The sequence below is a fragment of the Typopeltis vanoorti genome, chromosome 6 (assembly GCF_054136105.1).
Source record: "Typopeltis vanoorti isolate ZY-2024b chromosome 6, IOZ_Tvanoo_1.0, whole genome shotgun sequence".
Taxonomy (NCBI): Eukaryota; Metazoa; Arthropoda; class Arachnida; order Uropygi; family Thelyphonidae; genus Typopeltis; species Typopeltis vanoorti.
The window spans coordinates 161,278,283-161,293,533 of record NC_143554.1 but is presented as its reverse complement, the minus strand read 5'-3'; the positions used below and the strand labels follow the sequence as shown (position 1 = coordinate 161,293,533).

Sequence of the window (15,251 nt, the reverse complement as noted above, 5' to 3'; positions counted from 1 at the left end):
AAATTGATTAAGAATTACCTACATTACTATGAAATAGACTTCCCCAATATCATTGCTGATTTTGTTAACAGAAAAGCAAAGAAAAATAACATTTTAGAATATTGAAATTAAAGTTTTACTTAAAAAATAAACAGTGTTTTAATTTATTTCCCTATACGTCGTTTTGACTTTTTATAGTATTTTTGGTGTTATTGAGAGGGGCGGCAAATGATCTGGCTACCCCACTGCCCTGTACTGTGATAATAAGTTACAGAGATATTGTGTGCTTTCAATTCAAACAAACAAAACATAAAAACAAAACTTATACAAAAAGTTTAGATAGGAGAATTTCAAAAAAGAATATTAAACGTTGCATCAATGTTTTGCTTACAGGAAGGAGCATTTCTGCGGCAAGAAAGTAGGCTAATATTAATCAGAAGATGATGGAGAATGGTGCTAGAGAGGATGGACCTGGTGCTGGAGAATTGGAATTTGATTCTCTTTCTGGAGGAGGGGAGCTGACCACTGAAGTCTCTTTCTTGAAAAAGGTACCTAGAGTTGTTTGCACAGCTTTTTTCTTTCTTTCATCATAAATGGCCTTGTAGCAGCTGATGTTCTCACTAATGCACGATAAACCTTTGTAAACCACTGAATGTTAGGATCTTGCTTCGCAAGCTTAGCAATGAGACAAAATGAGAAGAAAGGCTTCAGCTAATTCTTTTGTTGTAAACTTTCTTGGCTCTGGATCTTCTGATTCTTCGTGTTCTTTTTATCAGCCACTTCTCTATCTCCATAAGGTCTTCGTTGGTTAATTCTTGTGAATGGGACTCTAGTAAGTCAATGATACCATTTTCATTGATGTCCAATTGCAGTGTATTAACACTATCCACCACAGCTTTTCTGGCTTTAGCAATGTCTTCTTCTGTGAAGCCACGAAAATCATCACAGATTTGAGGGCACACTTTGTTCCACACCCCTTTAATTGTTGATTGCATTTGATGATTGTTTTTGATGGCATCATAGATGTTATTATTCTTTCACAATTCTCTCAAGGCCATCACATCATCTTTCGTAGCCCTGACTGCTTCCGGGAGTGTACACCATAAGTAATAAGAGTTAAATGCAGAAATGACGCCCTGGTTCTTTGGCTGTAGTAACGATGTAGTGTTGGATGGTAAAAAAAAGATGTTTATATTAAAGTGAAGGTCATTTAAAAGATGTTGGATGTCCAAGAGCATTGTCCAGCACAATGCAGAATTTTAAAGAGAATTTTCTTTTACGAAAAATAACGTTCCAAAGCAGGAATAAAACAGTTCAAAAACCAAATCTTCAAACATGGCAAGCGTGACCCAGGCCCTTAAATTTGACTTCTAAATAATGGGAAGATCTGCTTTAATAATGCAGCGAAGTGCAGGTTTGTTTACATGCAAGAAAGAAACTAGTTCCCAAATTATTAATTATCCTTTTGGAGAGCCCGTTCATAAATAGAACACCATAAGTCGGGTCATCCGTAGCCTGGGGACCGCCTGTATATATAAAATTAGTAACACAACAATTTTTATCTAGCAGCATTATGCAGGAATGCTTCCAGAGCATTCCCTGAAAACAATCCCTGAAACATCTCAAATTTAAAATAAACTTAAAACTAGAAGTCAATAATGCTCCTGATGTTTCTGGTTAAAACACAGCTTAACAAAATTAACAGAACTTTCCCTTCCTTTTCGTCCTATAAGGATGCTATATAGTTTCCAAATACCTCTTCATAAAAAATACTAAGACAAGTGTGTATCAGGTAGTAGTCTTAAAATGCTGCTAACTTATCAAAATATGCATGCATAGAAACACAAACTGCATTTACTTTTTGTAACTCATGCAGTTAAAGCACTTACCTTTTCTAAGGTTATATGATGTAAAACAGGCATATAATCTCTTGTTATAATCCTATACAACTGTTTTTCATGTTTTGATTTGCTGTGCTTGAACTTCTCAACAAATGTCTGCCATTCTTCTTTGGTAGTACATACTACTGACCATCTTGACTTAGAATTCTTCCTTTCGGTTTTAAGCAACTCTTCATTTTCATACTCATCACTAATATACATAAATAAACCTTACTTAAACACATTTCAATAAAGTTAAATTATTAGCAAAAACATAATACTTTTACAAAAGAACTAAACAAAAAAAGCTTACAAAAAAGCTTTTACAAAAGAACTAAAACTTCATATATGTTAAATGGTGTTTTTTTTAAAAGATGCATGGCCAACAGTTCTAGTGATGTCTAGTCAGATATGGGGTTATTAAAGAGAAATGCAATCAGAAATACACAAATACCTGAAGTGAAAACATCATCAGAAAGAAACCTGAAATGTAGAAAGACAGCTAGAATAAATAATTTCTAAGCAGAAATGTTCAAATGTAGAGGAATAAAAGATTTACAGTAACTACACTACATAATTCAGAATGCCTAGTCAAAAGGTACATTCTGGGTGATGAAAAGAGGAGATGGAGGGGAAGGGGGAGGGGGACTGAAATTTAAGAATTAGAGGAATTCGAGTGTTCCAGATAAGATTACGTGAGAAGAGCACTCTGATAAAGAATATGTTGGTTCAGTCAAGACACATCATGGGAATATAAGGATCTGCAAATTTTGTATGACAACCCAAAAAAAGGAGATAGGGGAGGAATATGATAAAGTGCAATGAGAAGTTTTCAAAAATGCTACAATTATATTAGTAAACAGGACATTATATGTTGCCAGTTAGAGAAGGAAGTACAAGAAGATGTAAAATCAGGTATAAAACATGTGCATGTTACTCCACAGCTGTACATCTGATTAAATCACAAAGATACATTAAAGGAAAAAAGCAGTATTTTATTTCAATCTAAATTGAGATAAGAATTCATATTTTTATAGTATGTGGATGGTATACTCTTAAATAAATCTAGTACAATCTAAGTCTTCAGCATTTCTCAGCTAAAATTGAATAGTTGTAGTAACTTAAATTAAAAATTCCATCTCAGATTCTTGCTTAATAAGCAAAAACCATAGGATCAAACCTAATACACTTTCCAGTTGGTCATAATATCCTGCTTTATAAGTCAGCATGTAAAGCTTCTTATTGCCACTTTTCATGACATAACAGTCAACTGCTTCTGAATGAAGAACCTGCAGAGCAATCAAGATATTTCAGTTATTTAGGCAGAATTTTTTATTTTTTTTTCATCAAAAACGACCAGGGAGAGATCAATGAAAGAAAATTTGGGCTCTCACTCTTTGACTGCATTCATTCTCAACTTCCATGGATGTCCTCTCATTCTCGAGAGCACACCCCTCCATAAAATTAAAAATTCCATCTCAGATTCTTGCTTAATAAGCAAAAATCATAGGATCAAACCTAATACACTTTCCAGTTGGTCATAATATCCTGCTTTATAAGTCAGCATGTAACCTTTTCTGAACTGAGCATCCATACACTCAGCTATTTCCCAGATCAGCACAATACGATCACTGTTAACCAGAGGCAGAACAGTCAAACTTTTAAATGAAACTATCTCTGATGATATAATCAGATTAACACTTTTTGACCTCTAATTCCTTCTATCACATGCTGACTGAGGAGGTCTTCTCAACAGCTCAATGAATTCAATTTCATTCTTCATGAGATTTCACTGCTATCCAATTGCGTTCAGATAATTAAAGGTCACCCATGATGATTACTCATTTAGAATCCATCTGGTTGATTACATAATGGATTTCATCATCAGCAATGATTCATTAGGCCTGTAACAACACCTCACCACATATATTTCATCTTGTTAGACTACTTCACACCAGATAGCTTTAAACTCACTGCTACATGAAAAACTGTTAGTACTGCAGCTATAGCTTTCTGCCCTAACAGGACTCGAATCATCTGATATCATTAGCAGTACACTCCTCTTTTCCTATCTTGTCTATCCTTCCTAAACATACTGTACCCTTTCATTTGATATCAGTAAATATTTCTGCCTCTGAGGGTCAGATCTCGCTAATTCCCGATTTATTCATTAAAGCCACAAGCTACGCATTTGCTCTTGATACTCCTGGCACTTGTGTACAGATATAAGTTACCTCTTATATATAGCCTTTTTTTTTTTGTATACTTGCAGATTATTCCTATGTAATGCCTCAACTAATGCAAATATTCTTGCATGCATACTTAAGTCCAAACACACAAGTGCCCTTTCATCATAATCACCTCCAAGAGCCATATTTATATTATTAACAAAGTTGCATAACAGTCACTCTTACACAAGAATTCTCATCATTCCTTCCATCATGATCTATTTTCCTGGCTCTTCACATTGTCGCATACTAATAAATAATTTCTCCAGATGCTGAATACCAAATGCATTCAAGTGTAGGCCATCCTTCTTATAAATCTATTCTTTCTTCAAACTCACTCCACACATCAAAAAACAATTGTCCATTCATTCATTCAGTGAAACAAATCTATTGGAAAAGCATAGAAAATAGTCATTGTGTCAATGACAAGATTTAAAAACTCTTCAACAGGTGGACATGTACCATTTAACTGCAACAAAAAGGAGGTGTGCTTAACCTAAGAAAGGATGTTAAAATCTCTCATCATTAAATTAATTTCTATGCACATTAACAATTACTGAAGTCATACCTTTCTCCATCTGAAGTCCTAGATTTTTTCCTTGGCCTTCCTCTCTTTTTCTTTTCCACTTTAAATGTTTTATCTACCTGTTTCTGCCATTCTTTTTCCCTATATAAAAATTTCATGGCATATAAATAAAATCAAAATTTGGAAAAGTCAACAGATTTTCAGTGCTAACTTTAGCATGGTAAAATTTGCTGCTTCTATAATTTTTTTTGTAAACACTAATAATTTTACATTCTATCTAGGGACATGTAGCAGCAAATGCTACCATGCCAAAAATGCTTTAGCATGACTTCATTAACTTTTTTTAAATAATTACCTTGAAATGAAATAAATAATTTCTAAGCAGAAATGCTCAAATGTGGAGGAATAAAAGATTTACAGTAACTACACTACATAATTCAGAAGGCCTGGTCAAAAGGTACATTCTGGGTGATGAAATTAGGATGGGGGAAACAGGGGAACTGAAATATATCAACTTTTTTGACTGAAATAATTACCTTGATATGAAAAACTAGACAATGGCATGATTCGATTACAACTCTCTCATTATAGAAAGCAATGCTGTTCTCATAACTAACATAGCTTTAAGAGGATACTGCACTGAAGTCCTACTTGTTTGTATGCAAGTAGGGAATTAAATGTAAGGAAATGTGAAATTTCCAATGAAATAAGGAATTTCGTAATTTTTTTTTCCAAAATCAGGGAAACGATCGTTAAAAAGGTTCAACAATCTTTATAGTTGCTTTTATTTGGTCAAGATTTTCTTCATCAAAAACAGCATAAGAATTCCATGTAGCATTACTTTAAGATTACATATAAAATTGTTGGCTGCTAGTAAGTGTGCAAAAAAATGGATGATATACAATGATTATTATGTGACACCTCCAAAGAGTTACTGCAGCATGGCCTCTACTCCACTACACATCTCACAACCTTCCCTTAAGCTGAAAGAAAGAAATATTCTTGTCCTACCTCAATAGATTTCAGTAGAAACATCATTACCTAAAATTACCCTGCTTCTGAAAAGTACCTATAAGGAGAAACGCTTAGAATAAAGTGTTTGTTTTGCAGTTTCACAACAATCCTTTCATTTCTAATGAAAATGGTTCCTTTCTTCTGTCAGAATACACACTCCTTGTCTCCAGTATTACAAGAAAACAACTTTGTCATACAATAAAGAAATGTTCTATCTTCAAATTCATCTACAGAATGGAACAAAACACTGAGTTAAATACATGAACAGTAGATCAAAATCACTTATAGGACTTCACTTTTTCCAAACTATGCTACAGTCTTATTACTGTTATTATTACATTATGCCTCCATAATTTTTTTACTTTCTCCACTCTAAAAGAGAAAATAAGAGGAACCTACAATTTTCAACCCAGTGTCCAGAGTAATTAGCTAATGCAGAATGATGAAAGAGACTTACAGGTTCAAGAGTGGTGGACTGATGTCGATTAGCATAATAGCTGTCACTGATTAGAAAGTGATCAAGCTCTCCACTCATCCAACTCATATAACAAACCTTGGAGTGTTCAAAATATCTCAAGCTTCAAGATCTACATGTGCCCTAACAAGCTGCAGAAGCAGCAAGAGATTAGGATTAATAAGAGAAACAAGCAAGTGGTCTAAAGTAATAATAAAGACCGAGCGAACAAATGAGAAAAACAAGTTAAGGAGAAAATTATGTACAGAGACTCAATGATTAAGAGGAGTACTTAAAGTAACAAAAAGTGTGTCCCTGGTGAAAAAATTCAGAGGAGAGCAACCAAGATGGTGAGTAGTCTGAGGAATGTCTTATGAGGACTGATTGAGGGTGTGTGGATTGCAATAGTTGATTGATAAGAGAAAAAGAGGAGGATATGATAGAAAAATTTAAGCTGCTTAAAGGGTTTTATAGGATTGATGTAGGGAAAATGTTTCAGCACTTGGCTAGTGGAGTCAGAACAAGAGGTCAACCCTGGTAGTTGAATAAAAGTGTGGTTAGTAGGGATGTGAAGAATATATTTTTTGCTTAGAGAGTTGTGAATGAGTTCCCAGAGTCATATATGAGTGCTTTGTCTGTTAATGGGTTCAAGGAAAGGTATGACAGATTGTGTGGATAGTTTGGGTCTCTCACGATGTCTTCTGACTCCATGGAGATGTCCATACAATAATAATAAACCACTGATCTCCATAACATTTATCATTGGGACAACAGCGTAGTCACCTTCAATGCTTCCAAAAAAGTCCTTGGTTCTTCTCTAGTTACCTTTCATAATGATCAACTTAGGTCAGGACCAGGTCTTTTCTTGGAAGAACTTATTCTTAGTCTTTCCTGGCATGATCACATCACTTCTATAGCATCTTCAACTTTCAAAAACTTGGCATCCTTCTTCATTCAAAACATTACTTCTGTCCAGTTGCTTATACCTAAATAAATCTCAAATCTACACAAACTTGGAATACTATTCTCTCAACATTTGGGATGGTGTTACATCCCCTCCTTCAGACTCTTAAGCTACTATCTCACAGAGGTCAGTTTCCACACTATCTCTCTCTCTCCAGATATTTTCAAGGTCACTGTTCAGCAAAAGTAACATCCATTATGCCCTCCCATTTTTGCTAAACCCACAGGAACATAACAGCTGCCAACAACCTTTTGTAGTTGAATTGCAAACTAACCCAATCTGCTCCTCCAAGTTGTCTTTTATTCCACAAGAACTCATACTTCAAGCTCTTACAAAGAATATCAACATATTACTTTTCTTTCTTTTAAGATTGTGGTGGTCAATATTCGTGGTTAAGGATTTATGGAGGCACAACACACGTGTCAAAATAATTACTTTACTTAATATTTAAACTTATCAAAGCAGTTATGTCAAAGCTGACTAATAAATCTTGGTCGTTGAGTGTGATGTTTTTAATTAACTAATCCTGTCCTGATCCTACAGAACATATTTCCACCTGACATCATGGCCCTCTTTACCCACATACTCCGCTCTGGGTATTTTGTGTGCCAAAACAATTTTTACCTACAAAAAGAAGGTATGGCCATGGGCTCACCACTTTCCCCACCAATGAAAGACTGAACAACGAGCTCTAGGTTTGGCCAGCCTAAAACCCAAAGTCTGGCTCATATGTCGATATTCTTGCCATTTGGGTCCATGGGCATGAAACATTAAACACATTCCTTAGCCACCTGAACAAACAACACAAAACTTATCCAATTCACCATTGAAATCAAAAACAACTCTCTTCCTTTTCTAGACACACACGTCACATGTCTTCCCTCAGGCTGTCTCTCCTTCTCGTTCTACCACAAACCTACACAAAAATTCATACCACCACCCAACACAAAAACTAGGAGTCATAAGCATCCTCAAACACAGAGTGTCAAGAATTCGAAATCATTAACAATACGTTTGTAAAAAATAGCTACAATAAAAAATCAGTTCATGAAATCCTCCATAAAAATACCACTAAAAATAAGCAAAAAAAAAAAAAAAAAAGATAAGAATGCCATAGCCATACCCTATGTTAAAGGCATTTTAGAAAAAATATACAGAACACTACATAAATAGGACATCAAGACTACCTTCAAATCCCTGACAAAATTAAGAAATTTACTCAGTTCTTCCAAAGATCCTCTTCCACACATGGCCCATCCAGGGATTTCAAAAACCAATGTGCTCTTAGGCAACTCGCAGCAAAGGTGGACCAAGCTCTGGGTCTGCCTCCCACTGATGAGACCTCAATAACGGTCAAAACCGGTCTGGATAGTGGCCCTTACCTTAATGCATAGCATTATACATGTCTGCAAGGAGTTGTGCTTTGCATCATGGCAGATACTGAGACATGGAGTGATGAGAGCTTGGTCCACCTTTGCTGCGAGTTGCACTACCTTACCTTACCTGAAGACATTTTCAGGCGCAAACTTTGTTTGCTTGCACTTGGATAAAGGATTAAACTAAATTTATTATAGTCTAACCAAGTGCAAATAAACTTCTAACTTCTTTCTCTTAATCCAGAGTAATAGAATAATAAGGTGGTACACCTGTTGGCAACTTGTATAGGTAAATATGACCTCTCCTACTGCTTCTGCCTTAGTATCACAACTTCTGGGTCTGCCTCTCACTGACGAGACCTCAACAAAGGTAGAAACCAGTCTGGGTAGTGGCCCTTACCTTAATGCATAGCATTATACATGTCTGCAAGGAGATGTGCTTTGCATTATGGGAGATACTGAAACATGGAGTGATGAGAACTTGGTCCACCTTTGCTGCGAGTTGCACCACCTTACCTCAGTCCTGAAGATATTTTCAGGTGCAAACTTTGTTTGCTTACACTTGGATAAAGGATTAAACTAAATTTATTATAGTCCAACTAAGTGCAAGATAAACATCCAACCATCCTATGTTTTCAATTATCCATAATGCATTCATTCTTATAATAATATTCCTCAACTTTGAAAACTGTTTAAAAATGATTACTGATACGATACATGAGAATATATCATATTGCAATATTACACAGGGGTGCTTAAGGTCAACGCTGTATAACTGAGAGGAGACCTCCACATAGTCTTTAAAGGAATGCAGAGAACCGACCAGGCCTTCTGACTTAACGTGCAATCCTCACCTTCTCGTGGTGCACCCTGTTGGGTATCTACCTGGATACTGAACGAACGAGGATTGGCTGCTAATTTGGGATTTAGCCGACCAAATTGTATTCTTATTGGTTAAACCAAAATAAAAAATGACGGTACGACATGACAAAATTTCATGCTGGCTGGGGCGGTTAAACAAAGCCCCCATTGTTTTCGCCAGGGAACCAGGATGAACAGCGAAAAGTCAGCTATTGGAACAAATCTGAAAACAAACCCCAACTCAACATCACCAGAGTTGAAGATTGATACTATCAACATAAGAAGCCTGAATGGCAAAGAAATGGAGCTAGCTGAGGAATTAGATAAGTACCAGATCAACATAATAGGGGGTGACTCAAACAAAAAAGACAAAAACTGGTGAGATCTTTCTGAGCAATAAATACAAAATGTTATATTCAGGCAATGACAATCAAGGAAAGGAGGGAGTAGCCATAGTATTCAACACAAAATACGAGGCTAATCTTCTTGAATGGCACTCAGTCTCAAGTAGAGTGATGTGGGCAAATATGAGAATGGGGAACTGGACAATGAGACTTATTTGTGCTTATGGTCCCACAGAAGGTTCTACTAAGGTAGAAGTGGAGGAATTTTTTGAGGCTTCAAAAGAAGCAACTGACACAATGAAAAAGGAAAAGTTGGTCCTTGTTGGGGATCTAAATAGCAGAGTAAGAAATGATTGCAAGACATACAAAAATATTTTGGGAAATTTTGGAGAAAAGAGCAAAGCTAATAATAATGGCAAATATCTCTGTTGGATTTCGGCTCAGGACATGGACTGGTTATTACTAACACCATGTTCCAACATAAAAATGTGCATAAATTCACATAGAGAGAAGAGGTAAAGAAGAAGAAAAGTCTCACTGACTATATTATTGTTGATAGTGATGTTTTCTCCCTGGTGCAGGACACCAGAGTGTACAGAGGATTTGAAATTGGAAGTGATCACTATTTAGTCTTGAGCAGGATAAAATTGAATTTTTGAAAAGAATAACATGTAAGAAAGTTTTAAAGCGAATAAAAGTTAAGCAGCTCTCAGATGAACTGTAGACTAAAATACACAAAGATTATTGAAGAAAAAATGAAAGAGTTTGAGAACAGGAATCAAACCTTGGAGATTCAGTGGCAAACTCTGAAGAAAACATTGATTCTGCCAGAGAGGCATGTGGTGAGGTTGTCTGCAAGGATAAAAAAAATCAGAACTCCCTGGTGGACACAGGAAGTTAAAGAGGCAGTGAAGGAAAAAAAAAAGCATATCAAAAGTTCCTGGCAAATAAGTCAGCTTGAGCTCTAAGAGAATACAGAGACAAATGCAAGAATGCTAAACACTGTGTAAAACTAGCTAAACAAAAGTCATGGGAGGACTTTGGCAAGAATATGGAAAATAAATATCAAGAAGGTGGTAAAATATTCTGAAGGTTGTTGAAGAAGCTTGGGAATGGAGGAAAGAGTGCTGTAAAAGGAGTTAGAGATGATAAATGTGACATGAAAATGGGAGAAAAAGATATCCTTGAAGTATGAAGTAATTACTTTGAAAAACTGCTAAATGAAACAAGCAATGATGACAGCACAATGGTAAAAAACACTGACCAGGCATGAAGTCAGGAATATATATCCATACTTGAAGTAGAAAAAGCCATCAAAGGCTTGAAATGTGGAAAGGCAGCAGGAGTAGATGACTTTCGACCAGAAATGCTGAAGTATGGTGGCATAAGAGTCTTACAGTGGCTGCACTGCATAGTTCAGAAAGCCTGGACAGAGGGACGAACGAATTCCCGATGATTGGAGTAGAGCTCTCATAGTACCCCATATATAAAAAGGGAAATAAAACTGAATGTGAAAATTACAGAGGTATTTCCCTACTGAGTGTTCCTGGCAAGATCTATGCAAGCATACTTGAGAAACGGTTGAGAAGAATTCTGGAGGAAAAGCTTGGTGAAGAACAAGCCGGATTCAAGCCAAATAGAGGTTGTCAGGATCAGATTTCCACTTTACGACAAATAGTCGAGAAAGCATGGGAATATAACAGAGATCTGTATATTACGTTTTGTCGATCTGGAAAAGGCATATGACAAGGTGCCAAGAGAGAAGCTATTCAATACACTACAGTTATATGGTGTCAATAAATGTCAATAATAAACACTAAATTAGTTGTATACAAGACAGTGTTCAAACCAGTTTTAACTTATGGATCTGAGAGCCGAGTCAGAAGTAAAACTTGACCAAAGACTAGAGACTGCAGATATGAGAGTCCTGAGAAAGATTATAGGCATGAACAGATGGCATCAATGGCAATATCATATTAAAAACGAGGATATTAGTAAAGAACTTGACATTGTCAACATCCAGGAATGCATTAGCAGAGCTAATCTCAGGTGGTATGGTCACTTAAAACAGAATGGGCGAAGAAAGATTAGCAAAACAAGTGTTCTCTGCCAGGTTGGTAGCAAAACGACCCAGAGGAAGACCAAGATATAGGTGGATTGATATGGTACAAAGTGCCTTAGACAATAGAAATATAAGATCTGATAATGTTGGAATCTTGACAAGTAACAGACTGATTTGGAGAAAAATTGTAGATAGGAAGTTAGTAATGATGTAATTTTTTTCATGTAGTATTATCATATCCTGTACACCCCTTGAATGTACATGGCAGGAATTTGATGATGATGCAATATTACACACACAACCAAATTATTTTAAAAACAAAAATCACTTACCAGTTTAAATACATTGAGACAGGACAGGGTTCCTCTTTATACAATCGTGTGCCAAAGAAATACCAGTACACATTACCATGGTCATCTTCACCTAATGCTTGAACTCTCAAGCTATTTGCATCTAGTCCCTTTATAAATCAAAAATAAAAAAAAAGTTTAGTTTTAGAATTTACCTTCTAATTCATAAAAATAATTTGAAAAAACTTTTCATAAATGAATCTTTCCTTTAAAATACATTAACTTTTTTTCTTTTTTTTTTTATAAAACAGAGGATTCCTGGACAATTTCAAGTTTATATAATACACGTAGAAACAGTTCATTATGTTACTGAATGGGGATAATCCATTTATCAATGTAGAAGCACTGTTTCTCCAATGGGTGGTACTTTAAAATGCAATTACTATTCTTGCTCATTCTATCATCAATATTGAACATTTGAACCTTATACTAAAATTATGCTTAAGAAATAAAATTCAGCATAATTTGAAAAAAAATTTCAACACACACTTTATGGCATAAATATGAACTTGGAAGATATTTTCAGCAAGCATTTTAGAACTTTAGACAGGAACTTCTGAAACTGTCTGAAGGTGTCGAGGCTAGCTGGTGAACGAACGTGCTATCGGAGAGCTCCTGAGATTTGTGATTTTTGTTGATTTATTGGTGTTTTGGATTCAATTTAATGGACTTAAGTGTGTAATTTTGGTATATTATTGGAGCTTTATTAGCGTGGTTAGTGTACTAAAGTGTTTTATAACATAATCTATGTCGGGAAGTCGCCGCTAGATGAATTCGTAATGTGTAGTGTTCGTGCAAGCTCCAGATAAGATAAGTATCATTTTCAGTTATCGATACAAATTACTTAATATTGTGTAGTTTTGTTTTGTTTGCCTTGCGTATTTTAGTGCGTCTATTTTTGGTGTGTTATAACGTATAATTTGACAAAACACGTTGCAAATAAGGATGGCACCTGTGCGAAGGAAAATGGCGGCCAGTAATGAAGGTTCGCCATCGTTATCAAAGAACGGTAGCATAAAAGAAATGAGTCAGTGTACTAGCTGTGAAATGTACGCTTTGCGGAGTGCGGTCGGAGTGTGGTTAGATGATGATAAAGGATTCAATGTGTGTAGAAAATGTAGGGAGAATGAGGAATTGAAGTGTATTTCGGATCGTGAGTGTGATATTTTTGTCAACCTTCAGAATGAAGGAAACAGGGATATGACAAGAAACGGCAAGGTTGTACATGAAAATTGTGAGAGTGTGAATGTAGAAAGTGTGAATGATAGTATAAATGGTTTCTCAGAGAACAAAAAAGATGAGATAGATGCATTGAGTGAGTTCGCGTTGTTGAATAGTGCGATAGAAAGAGCAAAACAGCAGCTAGAGTGCATGAACAAAAGTAGACTGAATAAACCAACCAATAATAAAAGGTATGACAGGAAAAATAGACGTATGAATGTGAACATGAACAAAATGAAGGATAGAGTGCTGTATGGAGACTCGTTAGTACGAGGTGTGTTAGTAGAGGATTTGACAAAATCGTACCAACCTGGTGCGACCATAAAGGACGTAACTGCGTCTATTAGAGAGCAAAAGGAAAGGGTGAAAGAAATGATTGTTGTGGCAGGTACGAATGATTTGAAAGGAGATAAAATGGAAATGATAGAAGACCTGAATGAATTGTTTGAGGTAGCAAAAGAAAAGAGTGAGAGAGTTAGAATGATTAGTCTTTTGCCACGGTATGACAGTGAAATGTTTAAAAGGAGGGCTATAATTGCGAATGACTTTATGCGTGGGTTATGTATGACGAGTGGTGTGGAATTTATGGATGTGTGGAGTGAGTTTGATGGGCGAAAGGATCTATATAAGATGGATGGCTTGCATTTGAATGGTTACGGTGTAAGAAGACTTGAGAAAGTGTTGCTAAATGTAGTGGATGTGCAAATTCAGGGAAACTAGATTTGTTAGGGGGGGGGGGAAGTAGAGATACAGTCCTTATGGAGGCAGTTGAATGTAAGAATGAATATAATATGCCAGAGCAAATAAGGACAACAAATCTGAGTGGGATAGTTAATATAAGGCATCAAGGTAGGGTTGGGACTAATGGGGGTCTTAAATTCATGTACACTAATACTAGGAGTATTAGGAACAAGAAGGAAGAGTTTTGGGCCATGGCTGGCACTTCCAGATCACAGGTTATAGGTATTAGTGAAACATGGCTGACTGTAGATGATATAACTAGTGGGATTGAATGTGATGGGTACAGTGTGTTCAGGAATGACAGAATAAAATGGGGGGAGGAGTATTGTTGATGATAGCTGATGAGCTCCAGCCAAGGAGAATAGAAGTTGAATTGCAGGATAGAGAAAAGAGCACATTTTAGGCCATTTGGTGTGAGATTGTGGCTAGCAGAACTAAATATACAATTGGGTGCTGCTATAGACCAGGTGATGGAAAAGATGGTGGTGACAGTATGCACAAGCAAATAGAAGAAATGGGGGAAAGGAGGGTGATTATTATGGGAGATTTCAACTATGGTCGCATTGATTGGAGTGAGGAGAAGACACACGGGAGGGAGGAACTGGATTTTATGCGGTTATTAAGGGATAACTATCTGCGACAGCATGTAATGGAAAATACTAGGGGTCAGAGAGTGCTTGACCTAGTAATTACATCTGAGGATTTGGCTGTAACAAATATGACCACATTGCCACCAATCGGTGAGAGTGATCATAAGGTCTTAACTTGGGAGGTGGCTAAAGGTGTAGAATTTTCAATTAAGACAGGGTACATGTGGAATTATCGGGCTGGAAAGTATGACATGCTTAGGAGTTTGATTGGTTCAGTGCCATGGCATGTACAACTGCAAGGACTAGAAGTTGATAGTGCATGGGAGGTAGTTAAGAAGCTTCATGCAAGCACAATGGCTGACTGTATACCTAGAGTCCGAATAATAAATCAAGTAGGGGTTAAATGGATGAATAACACCATTAAGCTTGAGTTGCAAAAAAAGAAACAACTATGGAGGGAATTTAAGGAGAAGGGTGACCGGCAGGCACATGAACGGTATAAAGCGCAGGCCAGAAGGGTGACGAGTGTGGTAAGAAAAGCAAAAAAGGATTACGAAAGAACATTGGCTATGCAGGCTAAAGAGAATCCTAAACAGTTTTTTAGATATGTAGCAAGTAAAAGGAAAAATGTACATGGCAGATTGATTTTAAAGAATGCTGA

General features: G+C 36.3%; 1 protein-coding gene across 4 annotated transcripts in view; it reads right to left on the bottom strand.

Annotated features, from left to right (window-relative positions):
- Window positions 1–15,251, bottom strand: part of LOC150106171 (uncharacterized) — a 338,533-nt gene that overhangs the window by 103,368 nt on the left and 219,914 nt on the right. For all 4 annotated transcript variants that reach the window (XM_090393901.1, XM_090393900.1, XM_090393903.1 and 1 more), the window contains 3 exons: window positions 12,021–12,148; window positions 4,656–4,754; window positions 1,869–2,070 (listed from right to left, as the gene is read on the bottom strand). In XM_090393901.1, coding sequence (XP_090250027.1) covers window positions 1,869–2,070; window positions 4,656–4,754; window positions 12,021–12,148 — 429 coding nt within the window. The remainder of the gene's footprint in view (window positions 1–1,868; window positions 2,071–4,655; window positions 4,755–12,020; window positions 12,149–15,251) is intronic.